Source organism: Etheostoma spectabile, chromosome 18 (assembly GCF_008692095.1).
Source record: "Etheostoma spectabile isolate EspeVRDwgs_2016 chromosome 18, UIUC_Espe_1.0, whole genome shotgun sequence".
NCBI lineage: Eukaryota > Metazoa > Chordata > Actinopteri > Perciformes > Percidae > Etheostoma > Etheostoma spectabile.
In genome coordinates this window covers 3,706,320-3,728,157 of record NC_045750.1, presented here as the reverse complement: position 1 = coordinate 3,728,157, position 21,838 = coordinate 3,706,320, and the positions used below count along the sequence as shown (strand labels likewise).

The window sequence follows — 21,838 nt, the reverse complement described above, 5'->3', positions numbered from 1 at the left end:
TTTCAATTGCACTACAAATGTTACACAGATGATGTTTTATTGTGAAAGATTAGCCGGATGTTACATTTATTATTGCGTTTTGAATAACCCTCACCGGTCTGTTAGCATTAACACAAGGACTTTGTTGTTTTAAGCTATTGTAAACGACTGGCAGACACAAATGAACAAATGTATATTTTTATCATTTGTACCCGAAGCTAAAACGTTACTTCCGGCTGTGTTTCCGTTCGTATTTGACCGTTAACGTAACGTTATTAGTAGCTAACGTGGCTAAAGCTCAACGGCTAACAGCTAGCTAGCTAACTGTCAGTGAGTTGGTCCATGTGGTTGAAGTTACATTTAATTACCCGTGTATTGTCTAACAATGCTACCAAGCCAACTATGACTTAACGTAGCTATAAAACAGTGTCTTAGTTGTATTCAGACGGACGTAAACAGCAGAATGAGGGTTTGTTTTTGTGTGAAAACACAGCTGCTAATCAGCAGAGTCTTCAGTCGTCCATCAACAGCAGGTGATGAATGAACTGATCATAACTTTTTATTTAAACACGATTTTATAAAATCATTTGTTATCATTATAATGGAACTCCATTCATTCTGTGAAGCCTAAATGTGATGTGATATTTGCATGTTTTCTGCAATATTGGATGTATTTCTTTGACAATTATGACACGTTTCACATGTAATGCCTGTTTTGTTGGTCTGTTTCTTACGTGCAATCAATGTACTGTATATAAAATATTAGTGTTCTTTGCGAGATATACATTTTCTGTTAACTGTAAACTGATTTTAATTTTAATTGTCTACATGGATATATATGTTGTACTTTTTTTTTAAAAGTTTGAGTAGGTATCTGTCTAATTGGGTTAGGCACTTGCACCAAAAAACCTTAGAAAAGTCATTTTTAAACTATCCATGTTTGTAAATTGCTGGTCATGTCATACAGGAAAAGTTCTTTGTTATTAAATATCTATTTTTTGTTTGTTTGTGTGTGACAGTGCGATGGCGAGCAGCTCAGACCAGACTCTTCTGCAGCCCTCCAACCGGCGAGGAAAAGCCCCAACGCTCCATGCTGCGACACCTGACCACTAAAATAAAAGCCACAGGTCCGATTCCGGTGGCGGAGTACATGCGAGAGGTGCTCACCAACCCAGTGACGGTGAGTGGAAATCAGTCACCCTAAAAATCTGGCAGAGGTGATTCAATGTTAGTGTTTGATATTCAGTTTCTGAACTCTGTAGGCACAAGCCAACGGTTTGGTGACGCATCGTTTTTAATTAGTCACGGTGGTACCGTGTACCGCGATTAAAATAGGGAGGTTTGACGATATCAAAATTTGGATATCGTCCAACTCTACTGTTCACCAGTCTCTGATTATCCATCAACATACACTCCTCTAATATTAGTCAAAGTTTTCCTAAGTTCAGCTTTTTAAACTGAAAATTTAGGTAAAACTTCATATACACAAGGTTTAATGACCATGAATTCTAAAAATAAAATAGTGGTTAACAGTTGGTGTTAGTGGAAGTGAAAAAATGTTTTTAAAAAATGGCAAAAGTGTCAAAACAAAGTGTCTAAGTCATCGAACAAAGCGTCAAAGTGTTTTTGACCTGAGAGGACACGGTCGGATGGGAGACACACAAAGGTTGAACTGTTCCTTTTAAATGAACCTTTTTTGACCGTCTGCCGCTGCTCATCGTCCCTCGTTGTCTTTCAGGGTTACTACGTGAGGAACAACATGCTGGGACCGGACGGAGATTTCATCACGTCTCCAGAAATCAGTCAGATCTTCGGAGAAGTGAGGCCTGAAAAAAAATCCACCTTAACAGGAAATACAATAAGTCTGACATGTCTCTCAGTTTATTACAGGAGTTAATTTGAGATGAAATGTTTTGTTTTCTACATCTCCACTCAACTCCTCATCTACAGCTACTTTACTACAAAAAAAACAACAGAGAACATTGACGTAAAATCTAGATTTCCATAGTTTGAAAAAGTAATTTTAACTTTTAAAACAGTTTTTGAAATGTTAGTCAGTGATTTTACAAAATTAGTTTTTCTAATCACAAACCTGACACACTTATTATTTATACAAAAAGAAAACAAATGTTAATTTAACATCACACTCTTAGTTGGTTATTTCCCTTTAGACAGACTGCAGCGTGATTTATGTTTCTGCGTTAAATCTAAGCCGTGGCTACGTACGTAGCTGCGTGGAGACACCGACCCTTCGTACCGCCGTAGCCCGACGTGCACCCCTTTGCCTTCTTCCTTCTTACCCCTGACGTGCCCCTCTCCTCCCAGGCAGCGCAGTTATGGTTAGCTGCCTGGAAGATCACGTTGAAGGCAAAAAACACCATTGAGCCACACACTAACCGGCCCTGCTATTGTCTTTCAGACCACACACACACACACACACACACACACACACACACACACACACACCACACCACACACACACACACACACACACACACACACACACACACCACACACACACACACACACACACACAACACACACACACACACACACACACACACACACACACACCACAACACACACAGTGTTTGTTGCCCCCAACGTCTCCTTCCAGGCAGCGCGGCAGTGGTTATGTTTAGGGTTAAGGTCAGGGTTAGCTGCCTGGAAGATTACGTTGGAGGCAAAAAACACCATCAAGCTACACACTACCCGGCCCTGCTATTGTCTTTCAGAGACACACACACACACACACACACACACACAAACACACACACACACACACACACCACACACACACACACCACACACCACTACACTACACATTGTTTGTTTGCCCCAAGTCTCCTTCCAGCAGCGCGGCAGTGGTTATGTTTAGGTTAAGGCAGGGTTAGCTGCCGAAGATTACGTTGGAGGCAAAAAAACCACCATCAAGCTACACACTACCCGGCTGCTATTCTCTAAAGACAGACAACACAAACACCAGCGCACAGGTATAAACTTAAGGCCACTTACGTAGGCTACGGCTAAGCTCTTCGTGGAGCCGCCGCCGGACCATGAATCACTTAACTGGTTAATTGCTCTATTTTAGCCATGTGCATCCTGAAAATCACCCATGTAAGAATGTTCTACGTCTATTAGCAGGAAAGCTAAGAGGAAGCTGCACATTTCTTCTCAGTTACATAATAATAATACATTTATTTTTAGAGCGCTTTCCATCAAAGTGCTTTACAGAAAGGATACACTTCAAATACAAACAGTACAGAAAATTTAAAATCGAGACAGTAAAAAGTAAATACACTATAACTTTTGAGTTGTAAGTTAAAAGTTAGACCTTAAAGTCTGCTCTAACCTGGACAGGGAGCCAGTGAAGTCAGGCTGACACAGGAGTTATGTGTATATATTTAGATGATCCAGTAAGAATACGTGCTGCAGCATTCTGGACCATCTGTAGACCTCGCAGACTTTTCTTAGGCAGCCCCGAGAACAGTACATTACAATAGTCTAGTCTAGATGTAACAAAGGCGTGAATAAGGGCCTCGGCATCTTTAAGGGAAAATACTGATCTGATCTTTGCAATTCTTCGAAGATGAAAGAAGGCGACTTTTGTCACCTCCTTAATATGCAAGTCTAATGAAAGTGGCCGATCAAAAACTATCCCAAGATTCTTCACTCTGTCCTTGCACTTAATGATCAAGTCATCAATGGACAGAGTGAAATTGTCATAAAAATGACCTAATCTAGGTGGTCCAATAGCTGTCATCTCAGTTTTGGCTGAGTTGAGTAGCAGGAAGTTTGCTGATAACCAGCTCTCACACATAAGAGAAGTTGTGAGAGCGTCTGGTCGTGCTGTTCTGAGTGCTTGAAGGTGTGTTTCTGTGTGTTCCAGCTGCTCGGCGTGTGGGCCGTCAGCGAGTGGATGGGAGCCGGTCGACCCAAACAGCTGCAGCTGGTCGAGCTCGGACCGGGGAAAGGATCGCTGGCCAGCGACGTCCTCAGGGTACGGACTTCGTTAGTACAGCAGCAGGATCGGAGAAGTCAGGGAAGTTATTAAATACAAACAAATACATTAGAAGTCTAACGTGCAGCGACTTCCTGGAGTGTTGTCATCGCGGTTAGTGGAGACTTCAGAAAGTTCTGGTACGTGTCCGTCGTCAGCATCATTTCCAAGCTTCCCATTCGGTTGTACAGGAGCGGCGGTGCAATGCATTCTGGTAGCTTTGCAGGGGCTTTCGAGTCACCCGCTCCTCATGTGCATAAAGTTGAATCCAGGCAACTTTATGAACATGAGGAGCATCCATCCTCTCAAAAACTGTCTAAAATCTTTTAAACTCAAGATCATAGGATTTGATTATGCCCAAAAAAAGAACTAAACTGATAATTAATATTTACCAAATAATGCAAGTTTGTAGCTGATTTGACAATAACCAGTGTATGTTCTAAAGCATAGATCTTCAACAGTGGGTCCCGCACCCCATGGGGGTCCTCCGAGTCACTGCAGGGGGGCCACCGAATTGTTGTAGATTATTTTAGATTTATAAAATCATGCCAACAACTATTATTTTAACAGCTTGGTATTCTATGTAGGTTGCCGACACATTATTAAAGGCCCAGTTTAACATGCAACTTCATTTTATACAATATATGTATTTGGGGGTCCCTGCTCCGTCTCTCATTTAGTTAAGGGGTCCTTGGTTCAATAAAGGTTGAAGACCCCTGTTCTGAAGCATTTCTTCTTCATAAAACGTTGAATTGCAGCTGTGTTTGAAAGGCTCCGTGACCCTGAATCAACCTGTTTGGTCTTAAAGTCTAAAGCTACGTGAGACTCGTAGTAAACCTGCAAAATGCTCCGTGTTGTTTATTTAATTATTTTCTTTGGATGACCAACAAGTATCTCCAGACAAAAACCTATATTTAGTATATTATAATAAACATAAAATAATTTGAGCCAATTCATATGTTGGGGGTTTAGGGTGGAAATGAGCGTTTTCCCCCTGATTTATACATCAAACTATATTACACATGACTGTAGAGCACCTTAACATTTAAACAACAATAGACCAGCTCAACTTAACCAAATTACTTCAACAGCAACTAACTAGGATTAATTAAAGAAAACCACAAACATGGTTCTGGTTTTGTACTCGCGGCAAACGAGCCCCCAACCTGTTACGACCGAACAGAAGACGGAGATGCACAGCAACGTAACAATAATAAAGTGACATTTATTAAATAATGATGCAAACAAGAGCACGATGAGGTGTGATTGTCAGTATCAGTGATGAATGAAGGTGGATGGATGTAGTGGAGAATGTGAGGTGCGTGTTGTCAGTTAACAGATAGAAAACATGTTGGTGCGCCGTCGGGAGGATGCGTCCGCCCGGTCTCGGGGCGGGTGGGGTTAAATAGTCTGGGAGGTCCGGTCCCGTGATCAAAGTCGTCTCATCATCGCCTCCGCTACACCTGCAAGTTAACAAGACACACCACAGTACACATGTAGGACAGGCCCAGGCCCAACAAACATTACATCATTTTTATAGCTAGTTGTGTGTATGCAGTAGTTATTATAATATAGTCGTGAGGAATAGTTTCAGTTTTCTCACATCGCCACAGAGTTTGCTCCCCCAGTCCCTGTACCCTCCCGAGTTTACCCACGTGGCTGTGGGGTTGCCTTCTTCCTTCCTTGGTGGCTCTCACACCAGCATCTTCTGCCTGCACCGCTGTCGGGGTCTTCACTATTTACCCATAGCTGGGGCTATTTACCCATAGCTGGGGCTATTTACCCATAGCTGGGACAGTGGTTGACGGGCATCAGGGCGTTTCCACTCACCGATGGGCCTGCATGCCGCGTCTCTGGGGCCCACTGCTGCTCCGAGATCCTGTACAACTTAGCCTGGAACCACGAGGGCCCAGTTACCATGTGTGCCACGGGGAGGCGTGTACGAGGTCTTGGCAGTGGAGAGGCTATGTACCGGCGGAGGAGGCGACACACTCGGCTCCTCTTTCCGGCCCTGAAAACAAAGGGCTGTCCGGTGGCAGTAGCTGGAATCAGAGAGTGGCGAGCAGAAGCAGCATGCAGCATGCTACATGCTAACTACAAGCTCTACTACTCCAACACTACTGCATTGACGCATCACACGCCCTGCGAGCAAACACACACACACACACACACACACAGACAGACAACACGACAGACAGACAGACAGACAGACAGACAGACAGACCAGACAGACAGACAGACAGACAGACAGACAGACAGACAGACAGCGCACGCACCCACACGCACGCACCCACACTGACACACAGACCCACACACAAATGCACACACGCACATACACACAGGCAGACACACACACACCAATACACAGACTCACCAACAGACACACTCAGACCCACACACACACACGCATACAGACACAAACACATAAACAGACAGACAAACCCACACACACAGACGGACAGACACTCACACGCATGCACACACACAGACCCACACACAAACGCACGCACGCACATAGACACACAGACAGACACACACACACACACACACAGACCCACGCACACACATACAGACACAAAGACAGATACTATACCAGTACAAATGTATTTTCTCTTCCTCAGCCTGGCAGAAGCTTTTTGTACCACTTCTTCTTCTTCTTCTTCTTCTTTGGCTTTTGCGTGATCTGGCTCTCTAGATCTTCCAGCTGGGACCTCAAGGTGCTCTCAGTCATCTCCCACTCCTGCTCTTTTTCCTGCTGAGTCAGCTTCAGGCTTTCTGTGGCCTGAAGGAGGGATGCCTTGTTCTCCTTCCACTGGTTGAGATTACTCTCCAGCTGCTGCTCAGTCTTCTTCAGAGCAGCCAGGAGGCGGTCACTCGCAAAGCTCTGCTCGTCAATCTGATCCACATAGGAGGCTGTTGTTTTGTCGCTCTCCTCCAGCAGTGAGGTTTTCTCCTGCTGCCACAGGACACGCTCACTCTCCAGCTGATGTTCACTCTTCTTCTCAAGAGCAGCCATGATATTCTGGTTGCTTTGGTCCTGCATCTCCAGCTGGGCTCCATGGGAAGCCTGGGATCTTTCCAGAATCTCCTTTGCCTCTTCCACTTGTTCTCGGAGAGCTTCCTCCATCTTGCTCAGTTTTTCCTTCAGCTCCTGAGTTTGAGCCCTCGCCATCTCCAGATGGCTCTCCATCGTCACGTTGGTGGTCTTACCTACCGTGAGCATCTGTCTCTCTTCTCGAAGCTGCAGCTTCTGAGTCGCCACAATATTGTTAAGGGCCTGCTTCTCTCCCCTCACCTGCTTTAATTCAACTTTCAGGTCTTCAGTAATGAAATACTGCAGGTCCAGATCTTTTTGGGCTTTTCGCAGCCTGTTGCTGGTTTTGACGAGCTGGGTTTTCAGATGCTCTGTTTCACCGGGTGGGGAGTGGACACGTTGAGCCAGAGCCTCGTTCAGCTGGGCCCTATGGGAAGCCTGGGATCTTTCCAGTTTCTCCTTTACCTCCTTCTCCTGTTCTCGAAGAGCCTCCTCCATCTTGCTCAGTTGGTCCTTCAGCTCCTGAGCTTGAGCCCTCTTCCTCTCCAACCCTAACTCTACGTCGGTCTTACTTACCTTGAGAGTCTCCACTTCTCTTTTCAGGGCCTCCTTCTCTCTCTTGATCTGCTCCAGTTCAACTTTCAGGTCTTCAGTGATGAAAGTCTGCCGGTCCAGATCTTTTTCGGCTTTCCGCAGCCTGGTGCAGATTTTTCCCAGCTGGGTTTTCAGATGCTGTGTTTCCCCGGGTGGGGAGGGGACACGTTGAGCAAGCTGAACTTTCAACTCACCTATCTCCTTCTGCATCAGCTCTTTCTCATGGCTCCAACTGCTGCCCTCTCTCTGTTGTTGGAGCTGATCGAGGAGATCGGCCAGCAAGTCCTCTCGGATGGCCAGGTGGACTCTTCCCTCAGATTCACCTTGGGTGAGCGTCGCCTCGCTGTCCTTCAGCTCACACCGTACCTGTTCTTCAAGGGAACTGAGGTAGAAACTAATTCGCGGTTCAGTCTCTCTGGAGTTGAAGTCCATGTTTTCCATAGTTTTTCTCTCGTTGCAATGTGCACCTTTGGATTGTCAAAAATGACTCTCTGCTACAAACTGCTGTTTTGAGTGAATGTGTCAGAACTAAAGTTGTCCTAGTATTCAATGTGTTGTTATGACAACAACAACATGTTTTCTTATGTTTTCAATCCAGATGGTCATTGATTCTATTGTTGCTATGGGCCATTGTTGCTATGAATGTAATGATTTCTGATGATTATAAAATATGGCAGAAACACTTTATGAAATATTTAAACCATCTAGACGGTACCGTACGTACCTGAAACCGGTGATTTAACAGCACCGCTTTTTTTACACAGTTTAACAACAAAACTCTGAGTGAACATTAGTAGCTAGTAGCCCACTGTTAGGTTGAGGATGGCCTTATATCATGTTTACACTGCTCTATTAGATACATGGTTATGTCTTGGCAATGAAATACATTTTTTAACTAATATAGGCTATTTTTGTCAGTCCTCTGGGTTAAAATGGAATTACAAGTTGTTGTTACTGTCTCAGATTTTAATCAAACCTTACATATATCAAGAATGTGTCCCAAAACCAAGGCCTGTCACATATTTCTGTTCAAAGGTTAGATATAGTGATATGTTTTGAAAAATAGAACTTGTGTTTTGCTTAAATATCTCATATCTGATATCTAATCCTTCTGCTTTTACAAAACACAATTTTGGTTGTTCACAGCATTATGTCTTTTAATGTGAAAAAAACACTAAATAATAATTTTGACTATGTATTGGTATATAATTTACGGTGGTGTTAGGTGCTGGAAAAAGCTTGAATGGACCCTGAAAGTGCTTGAAAAGTGCTTGAATTTGACCTTGGAAAAATTGTATGGACCCCGAAACTGACCGTTGTTGATCTGAAATGAAGACAGATTCAGCAACTGCACGGCTCATTTCTCCCTTAATGTGTTTTCAGAAACTATTTTCATAAAGTAAGAGATTGCGCGAGAGCAAGCCCCACTAGCGTGCAATACTGGGAAGCGGGGCGATCCGTGAAAACTCGTATTTGGACACGTACCCTTACTGCATGACAACACCCCCCACTCTCCCGTAAAATCACAGTGTTACATTCTTCCACACCAGTTTTTGTAGCGATTAAACGGGTTAATTAGTTATATATTTAGTCTATTTTCTGCACATGTATAAGAGGTTTCAGAAAGAAATGCACAGACATCTCCACCTTTAGGAGAGGAACGTAAAAAAACTCAAAAAAAGTCCCAATTCAGTACAGTTAAGGACAGGCATTAAGGGGACAAACAGTACGCATAAGAAAAGCATATTTTTGCGTGGAGGGGACTGTAATGTGTTGAACTGTATGATGAAGTATTGATTTTACTTTGTGTCGGGTTTCTCTCCCTAGGTGTTGAGTCAGTTGCGGTCCGTGCTGGGCGGGGCCTCCGTGTCCCTCCACCTGGTGGAGGTGAGTCCGGCGCTGAGTCGTCTTCAGGCCCAGAATCTGACCGGGAGCCGCAGCCAGGAGGCGCACGCCGAGGATGAGCCGGTGTACCGCCGCGGGGAAACTGCCGCCGGGCTGCCGGTGTCCTGGTACCGCCGCCTGGAGGACGTCCCCACAGGTACAGCTGATGAGACCTGGTTCCCACAGGACGTCTCTGATTCTGTTTCTTCATAAAAGAGAGTCAAACTTGGGTTAATTAACTTAGTCAGTTCCTCTTTTGTCTTCTCTCAGGATTCAGCATCTTTGTCGCTCACGAGTTCTTTGACGCTCTGCCAATCCACAAATTTCAGGTTTGTTTTGAAGTTGCTGTGTTTTTAACTTTTAATGTAAAAATGTCCTTTTTTTTTAATTAATGTTTGTAGAACAAAAAAACGGCGTATTGATATCATGAGGCAGTGGGACGTGATCGCGCCATTGACCAACAAAAACCTCTGAAGTCATAACGCAGCATTTCATTGTTATTTTAACAGCGCATTAGTAAAATGCTCCTAGGGTTGTGTGTGCACACACACACAACACACCAAAACACACACACACACACACACACCACACCAAAACACAACACACACACACACACACACACACACACACACACACACACACCACACACACACACACCACACACACACACACCACACACACACACACACACACACACAAATATGACGGTGCACACCCTCCCATCATAATATCAATGCGTCGAGGGACAAACGCGCCTGGCTTTTAAAGTGAATGGGGGAGGATCACTGATTGGTTGATTGCATGTTACATCCAGAACACACATGATTAATGAAGACACTAAGTACAACACTTTAGAACCATGCACCCGCGCACCGACCCTTTCTTCTGCATCAAACTACCACCAGATGGAGCCAAGGTGAAATACATTTTTTAAATCCCTCACTTGTTGAAACCTGCAGGGCCCTCATGCCATACAGACCAACCTCTCTCCTGTGTTTAGTTTTTTCATATAAACGTAATAATGTCAGTGTTGTCCCTCGTACGGAAGAGGATTAGGGCCACTGGTGAAACATTTATTTGAATTCTGACTTTAAACTCAGAATTCTGCAAATAAACTCAGAACTCAAATGAATTTTCACCAGCGGCTCTAATCCTCCTCCGTAGTGGAAGACTTGAGTGCGCGGGGGATTAAAAACAGAAGCAATTCCTCCATACATTCTGTCTCTTTGTAGTCATGTTATGTCTGTTTTTGGTCCTTTTCTTTTCTTTGTGGTAGTTTTGTCTCTTTTTCACATCGTGTTGCAGCATTATTAGCAAGATATTATCTTCATATCTATGTAAAACGTTGGAAAAGAGAGCAGATGATTCAAAAAGCTTAAAGACAAAACTTGTTAAATACTTTTACCTACAGTCATTAAATGTGAGAAAAGTCTTTAAGTCACATTCATTCATTCATTCATTCGGTGCTGCCCAAACGGCTCAGATGCTGCACCTAAACCCTGAATGTGCGCAATAATGTGTGTTTGTCTTGTGTAGCGGACGCAGAAAGGATGGAGGGAGGTGATGGTGGACATCGACCCAGAGAAGCCCGACCAGCTGAGGTTCGTCGTGGCGCCGTCTCCCACCTTGGCCTCGTCCACGCTCGTACAGGTACCGGACCTCGACACCGCGTGGCACACATCAGATAGGAAACTACATTTGTTGTTATTTTTCGCCTTACATGTTGGCTAACTGACAACTCGAGTCGTGGTTGTTGAGGAGGCATGCTGGGACATGGAGTACACTCCACTGATTCTCTACGAACTTTACATTACGTACTTTACTTTACTAGAGTACTTCTACTCCGCTACATTTCAGAGACAAATATTGTACTTTTTACTCCACTACATCCATCTTTGTTGTTAGACAAACGGTCCAAAACCCAAATTTACAGAGAAAATCCTCACAAATCCTTTTAGAACCAGAGAAGGTTTCACGTGTGTGTGTGTGTACGTGTGTGTCTCTCTCTCTCTCTCTCTCTCAGGCAGATGAAGGGCGGGGCCACGTGGAGGTGTGTGCGGAGGGCGGAGTCATCATCCAGCAGCTGGCCCGGCGGATCCAAGAGGACGGCGGCGCGGCGCTGATCGCCGACTACGGTCACGACGGAACCAAGACGGACACATTCAGAGTGAGGCTTTAAAACTCGGTGGCCACTTTATTAGGAACACCTGTACAACCTAATGGAGTTCAGCCAAGACATCTGTACATTATTATATTATATTACATTATACTTTATCTTATATTTATAGAAGTTTTAGTTTAGTTGCGTAAAGGTGAACAAATCGACATTGCTCCAATGTCAAAGTAAACGTTGAGTATGTTTTTAACTCAACTTTTATAGGATGTCGTTATCATTTGGAAGACTGGCCCTTTAATTTATTTATTCACTGATGTGAATATTGCACTTAAGATACTATTTTTGTTGTAGTTTTCTTCAGTTTGTGAGTTGCTAGTGGCTTGTCAGAACCTCCTATTTCTCACTTATGTATGTGTCGTATACTGTGTTGTCCGTACTGACCATATTTTAAAGTTGTTGTGCTTTCTTTTTGTCTTGAGGAGACATGTAAGACCACATGAATATCCCTTTCTGGGGTCACGGGGTATGACTTTGACGAGCAGCAGAGAAACAGCTGGACTTTTTCAGCTGGTGTACCTAGAATGTACTTTGTGTATCTTATAGCGTTGGTGCTCTTGTAATTCTGCTGTCTCTGTGGGGACCTATTTGGGATTTGGACTTTAAAGTAAAGTAGTGAGGACATTTTTTGGAAGGTTAGGACCCTTTGTTCGGTCCTGTCTTCAGTTGGATATAGTTGAAGGAAACAGATGTAGGAAGGAGTGAAGTCCGTCTGCTGCCGACGGAGAGGAAACCAGCTGCTCTTCCCTGACTCCTCCTCCACCTCTTGCATTTTTTCTTCTCATTTACATCATACAGGGCTTCCACCAGTGTATTTAGATTAATTGTGTAAACAACAGGTACAGTAAGACAGCTTGGTTGGAAACTTACTCATATTTCCAAATCTCCAGTTAGCTTTTAGCATTGACTTAAAGGTGCTCTAAGCGATGTTGGGTGACGTTACTTCTTGTTGATGTTCAAAGTATTTTCAATCCTTCTTGTCTGTTATTGGCTGTAACACTGTGTATGCTTCATGGTGCAGGTGGGCACAGTTTGTTTTTGTTGCCGTTGGTGGACCATGGGCTGTTTACAGAGACCGCCGTTTTTCACAGTGTGTTCAGGGGACAGGCAGCTAGCAGATATACTTTTAAGCTAATACTGTATCTGAAGTCTTTTATATAGACCTTAGTGGTCCCCTAATACTGGATCTGAAGTCTCTTTTATATAGACCTTAGTGGTCCCCTAATACTGTATCTGAAGTCTCTTTTATATAGACCTTAGTGGTCCCTAATACTGTATCTGAAGTCTCTTTTATATAGACCTTAGTGGTCCCTAATACTGTATCTGAAGTCTCGTTATATAGACCTTAGTGGTCCCTAATACTGTATCTGAAGTCTTTTATATATCTCTTTATATAGACCTTAGTGGTCCCCTAATACTGTATCTGAAGTCTCTTTATATAGACCTTAGTGGTCCCTTAATACTGGATCCTAATAAGTATCTTTTAGACCTTAGTAACACGCAGCAAAGGGCCGCAGGTTGGAGTTGAACCTGGATCCGCTGCATCGAGGACTAAACCTCAATAGATGGACGCTCGGCCCGTTCTACCAACTGATGAATTTAACACTTAAATCCTTGGAGAAAAACATTTTAGAGATGGTGATTTTTCACATCCGAACAACCCCAAAAAACTGAGATTTTCTGTAAAAGTGCAGTATTCTTGATGCTAAATATAACCATATGAATATGTAAAGTGCATAAAGCTCGTTGCAGTTACGTGATCACAAAGTACGGACGGTTTACTCGCTGCATGTGGAGTTTTCTCGTCTCAGAGATCTGAAGCGAACAGCCAACTGATGGGAACTGTTTTTGTTTTGAATCCTGAGGGTTTTAAAGGCCACCAGCTCCACGACGTCCTGTCCTCGCCCGGCTCCGCCGACCTCACCGCCGACGTGGACTTCAGCTTCCTGCGGAGGAGCGCTGGAGGGGGCGTGGCCTGTCTGGGACCCATCCCGCAGAGGACCTTCCTGAAAAACATGGGCATCGACTCCCGGATGCAGGTGAGTCTGTCGGTCCGAAAGAAGCTTAGACCATCAACGGACCTGGTTTTCTGAGATATTATGATCCCGATTATTATCAGATTTAACAGTTATACTTTTCCCTTTAGAAACGGTATGCGACTGTTAATCTTCTTTATTCTTTGCCGTTTCTTTTTTTGTGTGTTTTACTTCAAATTGTATTGTCATTTAAATGTAGTCTCCATGTTTCTACTTATTTGTACTTAGACTTTTCACTTTTGCTTTCTCAATTTTATTTATTTATATTTATTCCTATTTTACTTAATATTTATCATTATGTACATTTAAAGAAACAAACAAGGAGTGTTTGTTGTTGAAAGTTTTCGTTGATTCTTTTGGATTTTTTGTCCTCTTTTTTAGACGTTTTTTCCCCCCCCAAAGTTTTTGTCGCCTTTTCTGACTTTGCGCCTTTTGACATTGAGGTTTTTCTGACAATATTTCAATTTTTTGTCACTTTTTTTTTTAAACCATGCCGACCTCCCTACTAGATAGTTGGAGATCTACCCCCCCCCCCCCCCCCCCCCCCCCCCCCCCAAGACATTTTACAGATGAAAAGTAAACTTGAATGAGAACATTTTCTTTTTAAATTACTTCAAACACCTGACATTTCTTGTTATTTATCCAATACCATACTGTGTATCTCACACTCACGAACACCTACAGTAACCACTATGTTGCAGATGTTAAATGACACATTACCGTCTCTGTGCTTCTCTTGAGGTTCTGCTGAGGAACTGCAGCGACGCGTCCGCCAGGCAGCAGCTGATCGCCAGCTACGACATGCTGACCAACCCGGCCAAGATGGGCGAGCGCTTCCACTTCTTTGGCCTGGTGCACCCCCGGCGGCTGGCCCGACCCCCCCGACCAGAGGGGCTGAAGCTGGAGAAGAAGCCCAGCCCGGCGCCGCTGCCCGTGGCCGGGTTCACCGAGCTCAGCTTCTCCTGAACGCTTTCCTCCGCAGCTCGGAGAAGCCTGGAGGCCGTCTGAACTCTACTGGAGAGGTCACGGAGCTCAGACAGACGTTACGGGAGACTTCAGAAGATCCTGATTCATGAGGACGATGCTGTTTTTACAGCTTAGAGTCTTCATACAGGAGGATCACAAGAGTGCACATCACTAATTTAGAAGAGAAACCGAAGAAACTTTATGTACTGTCAGATGTTTGTGTCCAACAGGAGGTGAACTTAAAGGACAGTTTTTCTTTAAGTTAATTGTAAAGACATTCTGATCTTACGATGTAAGAAACATAAATAAAATTTATTTTGACATTTATTGTTTAACTGAGAAACCATTTGAGTATTTTCCAAATCCAAAACAATCCATCAGATTCAACCATGGTATCTACACGGTTTCCTGCCACCGGCTCGTTCCCCGTGCCATCTACTCCCTCATCGCTACGCCGCCCACCTCCGCCCATCCCGCCCATCTCCGCCCACCTCTTGAAGCAGTTAGCTGAGCTCACAGTTGTGCAACAGCCACTCACAACAGGCCTGTCACTCCTCCAGTAGCAATTAAACGATTTGGTTACATGGGGGGGGGGTTGGCTGGCAGGGCCAAAACAAGCAGCCGTCCCTCTGGAGGAGCGGCGGAGCGAGGTGATCGTGTTCAGGCTGATTAACTGATCGTTTCCAAACATCCGGCTGAGGATCGTTATCAGCTCCTGATTCAGGAGAGGGAGGGTTTGAGGAGTCTGGCTCGTCGGACATTTGGAAGAAATTATAGGATTTTATTATTAAAACGCCTTCAACTGAAGATGTTTAAAAGGTTTAAAATAATATGTGGTAGGGGTCCCTGCTCCGTCTCTCTCTCAGCCGAGGGGCCCTGGCTTAAAGTTTCCTTTGTACAGAAGGAAAACAGTAAACGTCTAATTTAGAGAAAAAGAGGAAACCTGATGCCATGTACACATAATTAACATAATTTCTGAGAATTTTGTTACTTTTTGGAACGTTTTTGTTGGGTTTTTTCCCCCCACAATTATTTTTTCTGTCGCTTTTCTTAATCCACGCAAACATGTCCAACACGAACAGAACTAAAAACTGAGGAGACATTTTATATTTTCTTAACCCAAACATTTGGAAGAACTTAAATATTATTAAAACACCTCCAACTGAAGATGTTAAAAAGGTTTCTGGCCTTAAAGTGCCACCACGGTTTGAGTTGTGCTTTTTTAAATCTGACTTTAGTTTGGGATTAAACACAATCTGAGCAACGTTTATTACACTCACTCAGTTTATAGTACGTAAAAAGCACATTCAACGATCAAATGGCTCACATCACGGTCTCTTAATGTTCTTTGTTTATTGAACTTTGTAAATTATTAACCAGAATATTAAACGTAAAATGAGATATATTTTTTCCCCAAAGTAAAACCATTTAATATTCTCCCAGTCAAACAAGTCATCCACATGACACAAACATTTCTTGCAAAAATATAAAATGTGTGAAATAAAATCTCAGGCTGGAGTCAGATCACTAACGAGACCATCTACAGATCCGTTTCCACAGAAAGACAAAAGAAAGACAATAGCAGCTCGTCTTCGTCCCAACAAACGTTTCAGAGAGAATCTCTCGGAAAATAACGGAGTTTATTTCTCTGCAAAAGTAAAAAGAATAATCTCAACTGAGTTTTATGAGTCCAGAGTCTTAAAATAATCCTGAAAGTTTGTTGGATTTCACTGCTCCATGTCAATCAGTAAACACCTAATGATGACAATGAAACTAATGACGAATACTAACATACTACTCAAAATGCTATATGTCTTCAAATTGTCCCCAAGTACGCAGTTAGCAACAAAAGCTAAAGTTTTAGGTAATTTACGTGCTTCTTCCAATATGTTTTGGGGTGTTTTTGTTTGCCAGACTGTCTCGTTTCCTGAATCTCTATGATGGAGGTGGTGAGGGCAAAGTTAGCATGACATATTAGTGAGAACGGCCACAACTAAAAAAAAAAAATATATGGAGAAACATCTTTAGGCTACGTTCACACTTGCCGTATTTTTTGACAAGTAAAAGTTGACCAAGATAAAATAAAGTCAATGGCAACATTTTGCTTCCAAAAATCAGCCAAGAAAATTGTTGTTGGCTACTGATACAGAAAGGAAGGTAAAATAGGAAGGTATCTACGTAAGAGCAACATGACACTGTCATGAACGTTTAGGACATAACGCTTCTTTTAGTAAGTGTCATTTGTTTTGTCATGACAAGTTATGGATATTGTTAGGGTTCATGTGTTCATGACACTGTCATGTCATTCTTAAGTAGATACCTTCAAGTAACATTTTGGGGGGGAGGAGAAGTTTACTTTTGCAGATTAACAAACCAAAAAGTTATTATCAGTGAAATTCTAAAAGACTTTCCCAAATAGTGCAAAGACATCCCAACAAAGAAGAACAAGAAAGTAACGTACATTATAGTCAGAACATAATCAAGACGTGTTTGTTTCTTCTGAGTCGGCGTCACATAAAAAAAACTCCACACAGCTTGACATGATCTAAAACGCAACAATGACGTCATGAAAATATGCTATATGAGCTGAAAATGTATATGTAAAGGCTCTGGATTGGTTTCTTTTTTAGCTCTTCTGCAGCTGGACTGGCAGCGTGGACGAGGGCTTGTAGAAAAATCGCAGTGAATTAGAAAAAGAAACAAAAAAACATTTAAAATGAAATTCTCTGGACCTGAATCATTGTCACAGTGTCGATACTCAGCTGCCTGACCGCCGCCTCCACGAACACACTGCGCTGCCTCGGATGCGGTTTCAATGGCCACCGTCCAGGGACGCCGCAGGTCGGCCGCTGCCTGGCAGAAGACGCCTCGCCCTGCGGGGACGTTGCTAGGGGTCCTCGTCCATGTCGTCCAGGTTGGGTGACATGATGAAGTGTTTGGGGCAGTGCAGGCCTCTCTCGTCGGCGTGCTCCTCCCAGCGGGTGTCGTCGCTCTCGTGGGTGATGTAGCGCTCGCCTCGCTTCGTCTCAAACTCCCGGAGGTCCAGCCAGGTCTGGAAGTCCTGCAAGAGGACCACAACAACACAGTTCAAACCCAGGAACAAGTATTAAAAGGTGCAGTGAGCCACTGATTTCCACTCCTTTCGGTTTGTTTTCCATTTACAAATGTATTAACGTCAGAAAAAGTGTATTCGGTATTTTCTGTCGTATCTATAATGTCACAATTTCAGATGTTTTCCCTGTTTTCTGGTCTCGGCCTTCTGTGATTGGTCATCGGCTCCAGGCGCGCTACCGAAGGGTTTTTATTTAGTTAAAGATGTCATCTTGGATGCCAATGTTGTTAATTTCTACCCAATTTTGGGTCACATTACTTTTTTGGGGGGTGTTTTTTCACAATGCAAAAGTCCTGCTTTATACTCCGTTGCAACCAGACACCGACTGTACTGAGATGGCAACAGGAAACGCTGACCAATCAGAGCGAGCAGACTGGCCATTTTTTTGGAGGGGGGCTTTTTAAAGAGACAGACGCTCTAACAGAGCATCTCAGACAGAGGGAGAAACAGGAGCAGCTGCAATGGGCAGTGTGAGAAAAGACGTGTTTTTTTACTACTACTACCACCATTTTTTAGTCACTGTTCCATTATCTTTATTGTGACTTATTGCCAGTGTGCATCACACCCCCAACCGGCCTGTCAGACACCACCTACCAGGAGCCTGGGTCTGGCCGAGGTTTCTTCCTAAAACTGTCACACTATTCTTGCTCTTTGGGGAATTACTACAATTGTTGGGACTTTCTAAATTACAGTGTGGTCTAGACCTACTCTATCTGTCAAGTGTCTCTAGATAACTCTTGTTATGATTTGATACTATAAATGAATTGCAAATGAGTATGAACCTGAAAATTGATTGAAATGTTAGGTCTCTTTTAAAATCCCTGTAAACATATTCCCTCAATCCGCTCCTTACTGAGAGAAAGTTCCAGCATGACTGTGTCCTGCTGCAGTGTCCTGAGGGACGTTAAAGTCAAAAAGTCTGGGTACCTGCAGCCAGGGGTGACTCAGCGACTTGTCCACGCTGTAGCGCTTCCTCATCTTCACCTGCAGCAGGTTATTGATGAGGTCTGTGGCTGTGAGAAAGAAGAACAAATACTCAGGATCCCACGTCTCGGTTTCATTTAAAAAAGGGAAATGGATTTGATAGGTCAAATAAAACCTTTTAAAAAGATAAAAGAACATGTAGAAGGTAAACGTTCAGCTGTTAAGATGTGTCAGCTGTGTAGACGGCTTGTTATGTGGATGTACAGTACGTATTAAGCCTGTTACAGACTTATTTTCCACACTGACGACTGGACAGTTTATTCAGGTGCATTTTTTAAACTATTATGAAACAAAGTTTCCACAAAACTATAAGATTCAGGGTCCTAAACTAAATCAGCATCCTATTAAGCAATTAACTGCAAAAATAACAAATACACTATCAAATAATTACGTATTGTTAATAAAAATACATCAAGCTTAGTTTTACTGTAAATTTGATTTCCAACTTTGTCAGCTTTTCTGACATCTATCTCCAGCACCACTGTTTGAAGGACAACATCTGCATATAGTGATGCTGGGGGGGGACTTAGGGGAATAATCGATTGTTAGATGTATCGCGATTCTCTCTAGAACGATATGATACCCAATTCTGATAAGTTAAGTAAGTTAACCTTTTAAAAAAAAAAAAAATGTGATGATGATTTTATTTTGAAAGTTACTGTCTCCAGACATGTACAAATCAGAAAACAGAGTGACTGAAAGAGGATGAGATAATGGACAACAACTTAAAGTTTAGGCAAGAGTGTAGAAATTCCACTGGATATCACTCTTTTTGGCCGGATGTCCGCATCTCCCGCTTTCTTTGTGCTGGGTTTCTATGGTTACCTGGTCCTCAGATCTCTGCAGGGTAAATCCAGACAGCTAGCTGGACTATCTGTCCAATCTGAGTTTTCTGTTACGCGACTAAAACAACTTTTAAACGTTCCACCAAAACAAGTTCCTTCCCGAGACTATGTTGCAGAGGCGCAGTGTCTCCGCCCATTGTGATTGGTTTAAAGAAACGCCAATCAACCAAAGCACGTTTTTGGCCACAGCGCATGAGGACGGTCTGGCAATGCGAGGCTCCTGATTATTTAAACCGTCCCTTACCTTGCTCTGAGATCTCCTTCCAGGGGTTGGATGGGTACATGAAGGCAGCGTTCTGGATCTGGTCGTTGATGTCCTCGTCCTCGTTGAAGGGAAACGTCCCGCTCAGGCTGACGTAGATGATGACGCCGACCGACCACATGTCTAGCGAGCGGTTGTAGCCTTTGCTGCGAAGCACCTCGGGCGCCAGATAGGCCGGCGTGCCGACCACCGAGCGGCGGAACGACTTCTCCCCGATGATACGAGCGAAGCCGAAGTCGCAGAGCTTCACCTGGAAGAAAAACAGAGGGGAACGTGGAAGTTTGAGACGTGAATGTGTTGCTGAGTTCTCTGAAGGCCCATCAGACATTTAAAGCACTAGAAGAAAAAAAGAGTTATTGGAGCTGTTCTAACCTGAGGGAAGGGTTCTGCCGAGGCCAGGAGAACGTTCTCCGGCTTCAGATCACAGTGGACGACGTTCTTGAAGTGAAGATGTCTCAGAGCCACCAGGATCTACAGACACAACACGTACAAGCTGAGTTAACAGTCAACAGTCGGAGCGTAGAAGGAGATAAAACAATCCTCGCGATCTTTAAAGACCTCGGTCAAAATGTGCAAACAAATTCACACATACGTATCTAGAAAGAGTTGTCAAAATTATCCAAATTCTCTTTTTGAATAGATTAACTGAAATACCACCATGTTTAAAAAATGCATTAATATGTGTTTTGTCCAGTCTAAAACTATTAGCCAATGAATTGACCAGTCGAGCAATAATCTGGAAACTTTTGATCGCCATCACTCGTCACCGACCTGCGTAACAAGGAACTTGGTGAGGCGCTCGGGCAGTCGGCTCTTCTCGCTGGATAAAATCATCTCCAACATGTCGCCGTGGAGCTTCTCCATGATGACGTACACCTGCTCGGGCGTCTCGAACATGCAGTCCAGGTTAACGATCCCCGGGTGGTGCAGGTTCTGTCGGAAACCGTACAACACAAGAACAATGAACTGCAGCCTGGGCATTTCAACAGTCAATACATCATACCTTCCCTTTTCAATGTTATCTTTTCGGTTGTTCAAAAAGAAACGAATAGGGGAAAAAAGACATCTTACAATCAGTCTAAGCTTCCAAAAGAGCTAAATTAGGAAGCCTTTGATAACCTCTACTGGGCCTGGCCCAAGTAGATATGGGATCCCGACCCAAGTGCGTTGGGCGGCCTTGCCCTGGCCATCCTCCGTGCGTTCTGGGTAGCCAACTCTTGGGGTACAGATATGTCAGTAAATTCAAATAAAAATATAGCGGCAAGTCCGGGTTCAAACCTTCTACCTCTTTGCAGTTTGAACCCTAATAATAATAATAATAATTACTAAAACAGACAAACATAGAAGGATTCTAAACCCAAACCAGGCTTCGCTTATGCCGTGCGAATGCACCACAGATGATACTCATCCAGTGCGAATAGGGCTTTAGCGTTTGTTTCTGCCTCTTTTGTTCCAGATGTTAGTACATCACTTCATTCTACGTCGTCTTCAGCTGATGATCGCCAGTGTGTCGTACCTGGAGAATGGCCACCTCGTTCCTCAGCTGACTCTCCTGTTTGGTGGGAAACCTCATTTTGTCGATGATTTTGATCGCCACGTCTCTGCCGGTCTTTCTGTGCTTACCTGCAGAAGATGAAGTTTTACCTCTCCACTTGTATTTAATGTAATCAATGACACCCATGCTGACTAAACCCATTCTCCACTCGTACAACTACTCCTTCTACTTCACCTACTTCTTACACATTCAACCCAGCAATCCAGTGAAGCGTCAGCCTTTCAACATGTATTCACACCACAATTTCTTCAGAAATTGTATCTCTAGTTATTTACTGCTCAAGGGTGCTTTAAGCCCCCAACGTCTCCTTCCAGACAGCGCTGCGACGGTTGACTTCAAGGCACATAACCTTTACCCTACGTTAAACCTAACCCTAACCATTGCCTAATCCTAGTGCCTAGGAGATGTTGGGGG

General features: G+C 43.6%; 2 protein-coding genes across 2 annotated transcripts in view; one reads left to right on the top strand and one right to left on the bottom strand.

The window, feature by feature from the left end:
* The first annotated feature begins 83 nt into the window (after positions 1-83).
* ndufaf7 (NADH:ubiquinone oxidoreductase complex assembly factor 7) lies at positions 84-15,001 on the top strand. The gene is made up of 10 exons (XM_032543815.1): positions 84-512; positions 999-1,159; positions 1,718-1,798; positions 3,869-3,979; positions 9,435-9,648; positions 9,762-9,820; positions 11,028-11,141; positions 11,515-11,658; positions 13,530-13,703; positions 14,442-15,001. Exons 1-10 carry the CDS (start codon positions 443-445, stop codon positions 14,664-14,666), a joined length of 1,353 nt encoding a protein of 450 aa, XP_032399706.1. The 5' UTR covers positions 84-442; the 3' UTR covers positions 14,667-15,001.
* A 1,056-nt stretch (positions 15,002-16,057) lies between these two features.
* LOC116706785 (serine/threonine-protein kinase D3) overlaps positions 16,058-21,838 on the bottom strand; it is a 42,313-nt gene continuing 36,532 nt past the window's right edge. Inside the window, 6 exon segments of the mRNA XM_032543802.1 lie at positions 16,058-17,727; positions 18,706-18,791; positions 19,852-20,119; positions 20,242-20,340; positions 20,641-20,802; positions 21,386-21,492. Coding sequence (XP_032399693.1) covers positions 17,554-17,727; positions 18,706-18,791; positions 19,852-20,119; positions 20,242-20,340; positions 20,641-20,802; positions 21,386-21,492 — 896 coding nt within the window. The 3' untranslated portion in view covers positions 16,058-17,553.

Bases quoted from the DNA above. Each gene is read 5' to 3' on its own strand.
- ndufaf7 (XM_032543815.1), top strand. From the start codon at position 443: ATGAGGGTTTGTTTTTGTGTGAAAACACAGCTGCTAATCAGCAGAGTC. The intron at 9,821-11,027 runs GTTTGTTTTGAA...TGTCTTGTGTAG, and splicing joins TGCCAATCCACAAATTTCAG to CGGACGCAGAAAGGATGGAG. The intron at 13,704-14,441 runs GTGAGTCTGTCG...GCTTCTCTTGAG, and splicing joins GCATCGACTCCCGGATGCAG to GTTCTGCTGAGGAACTGCAG.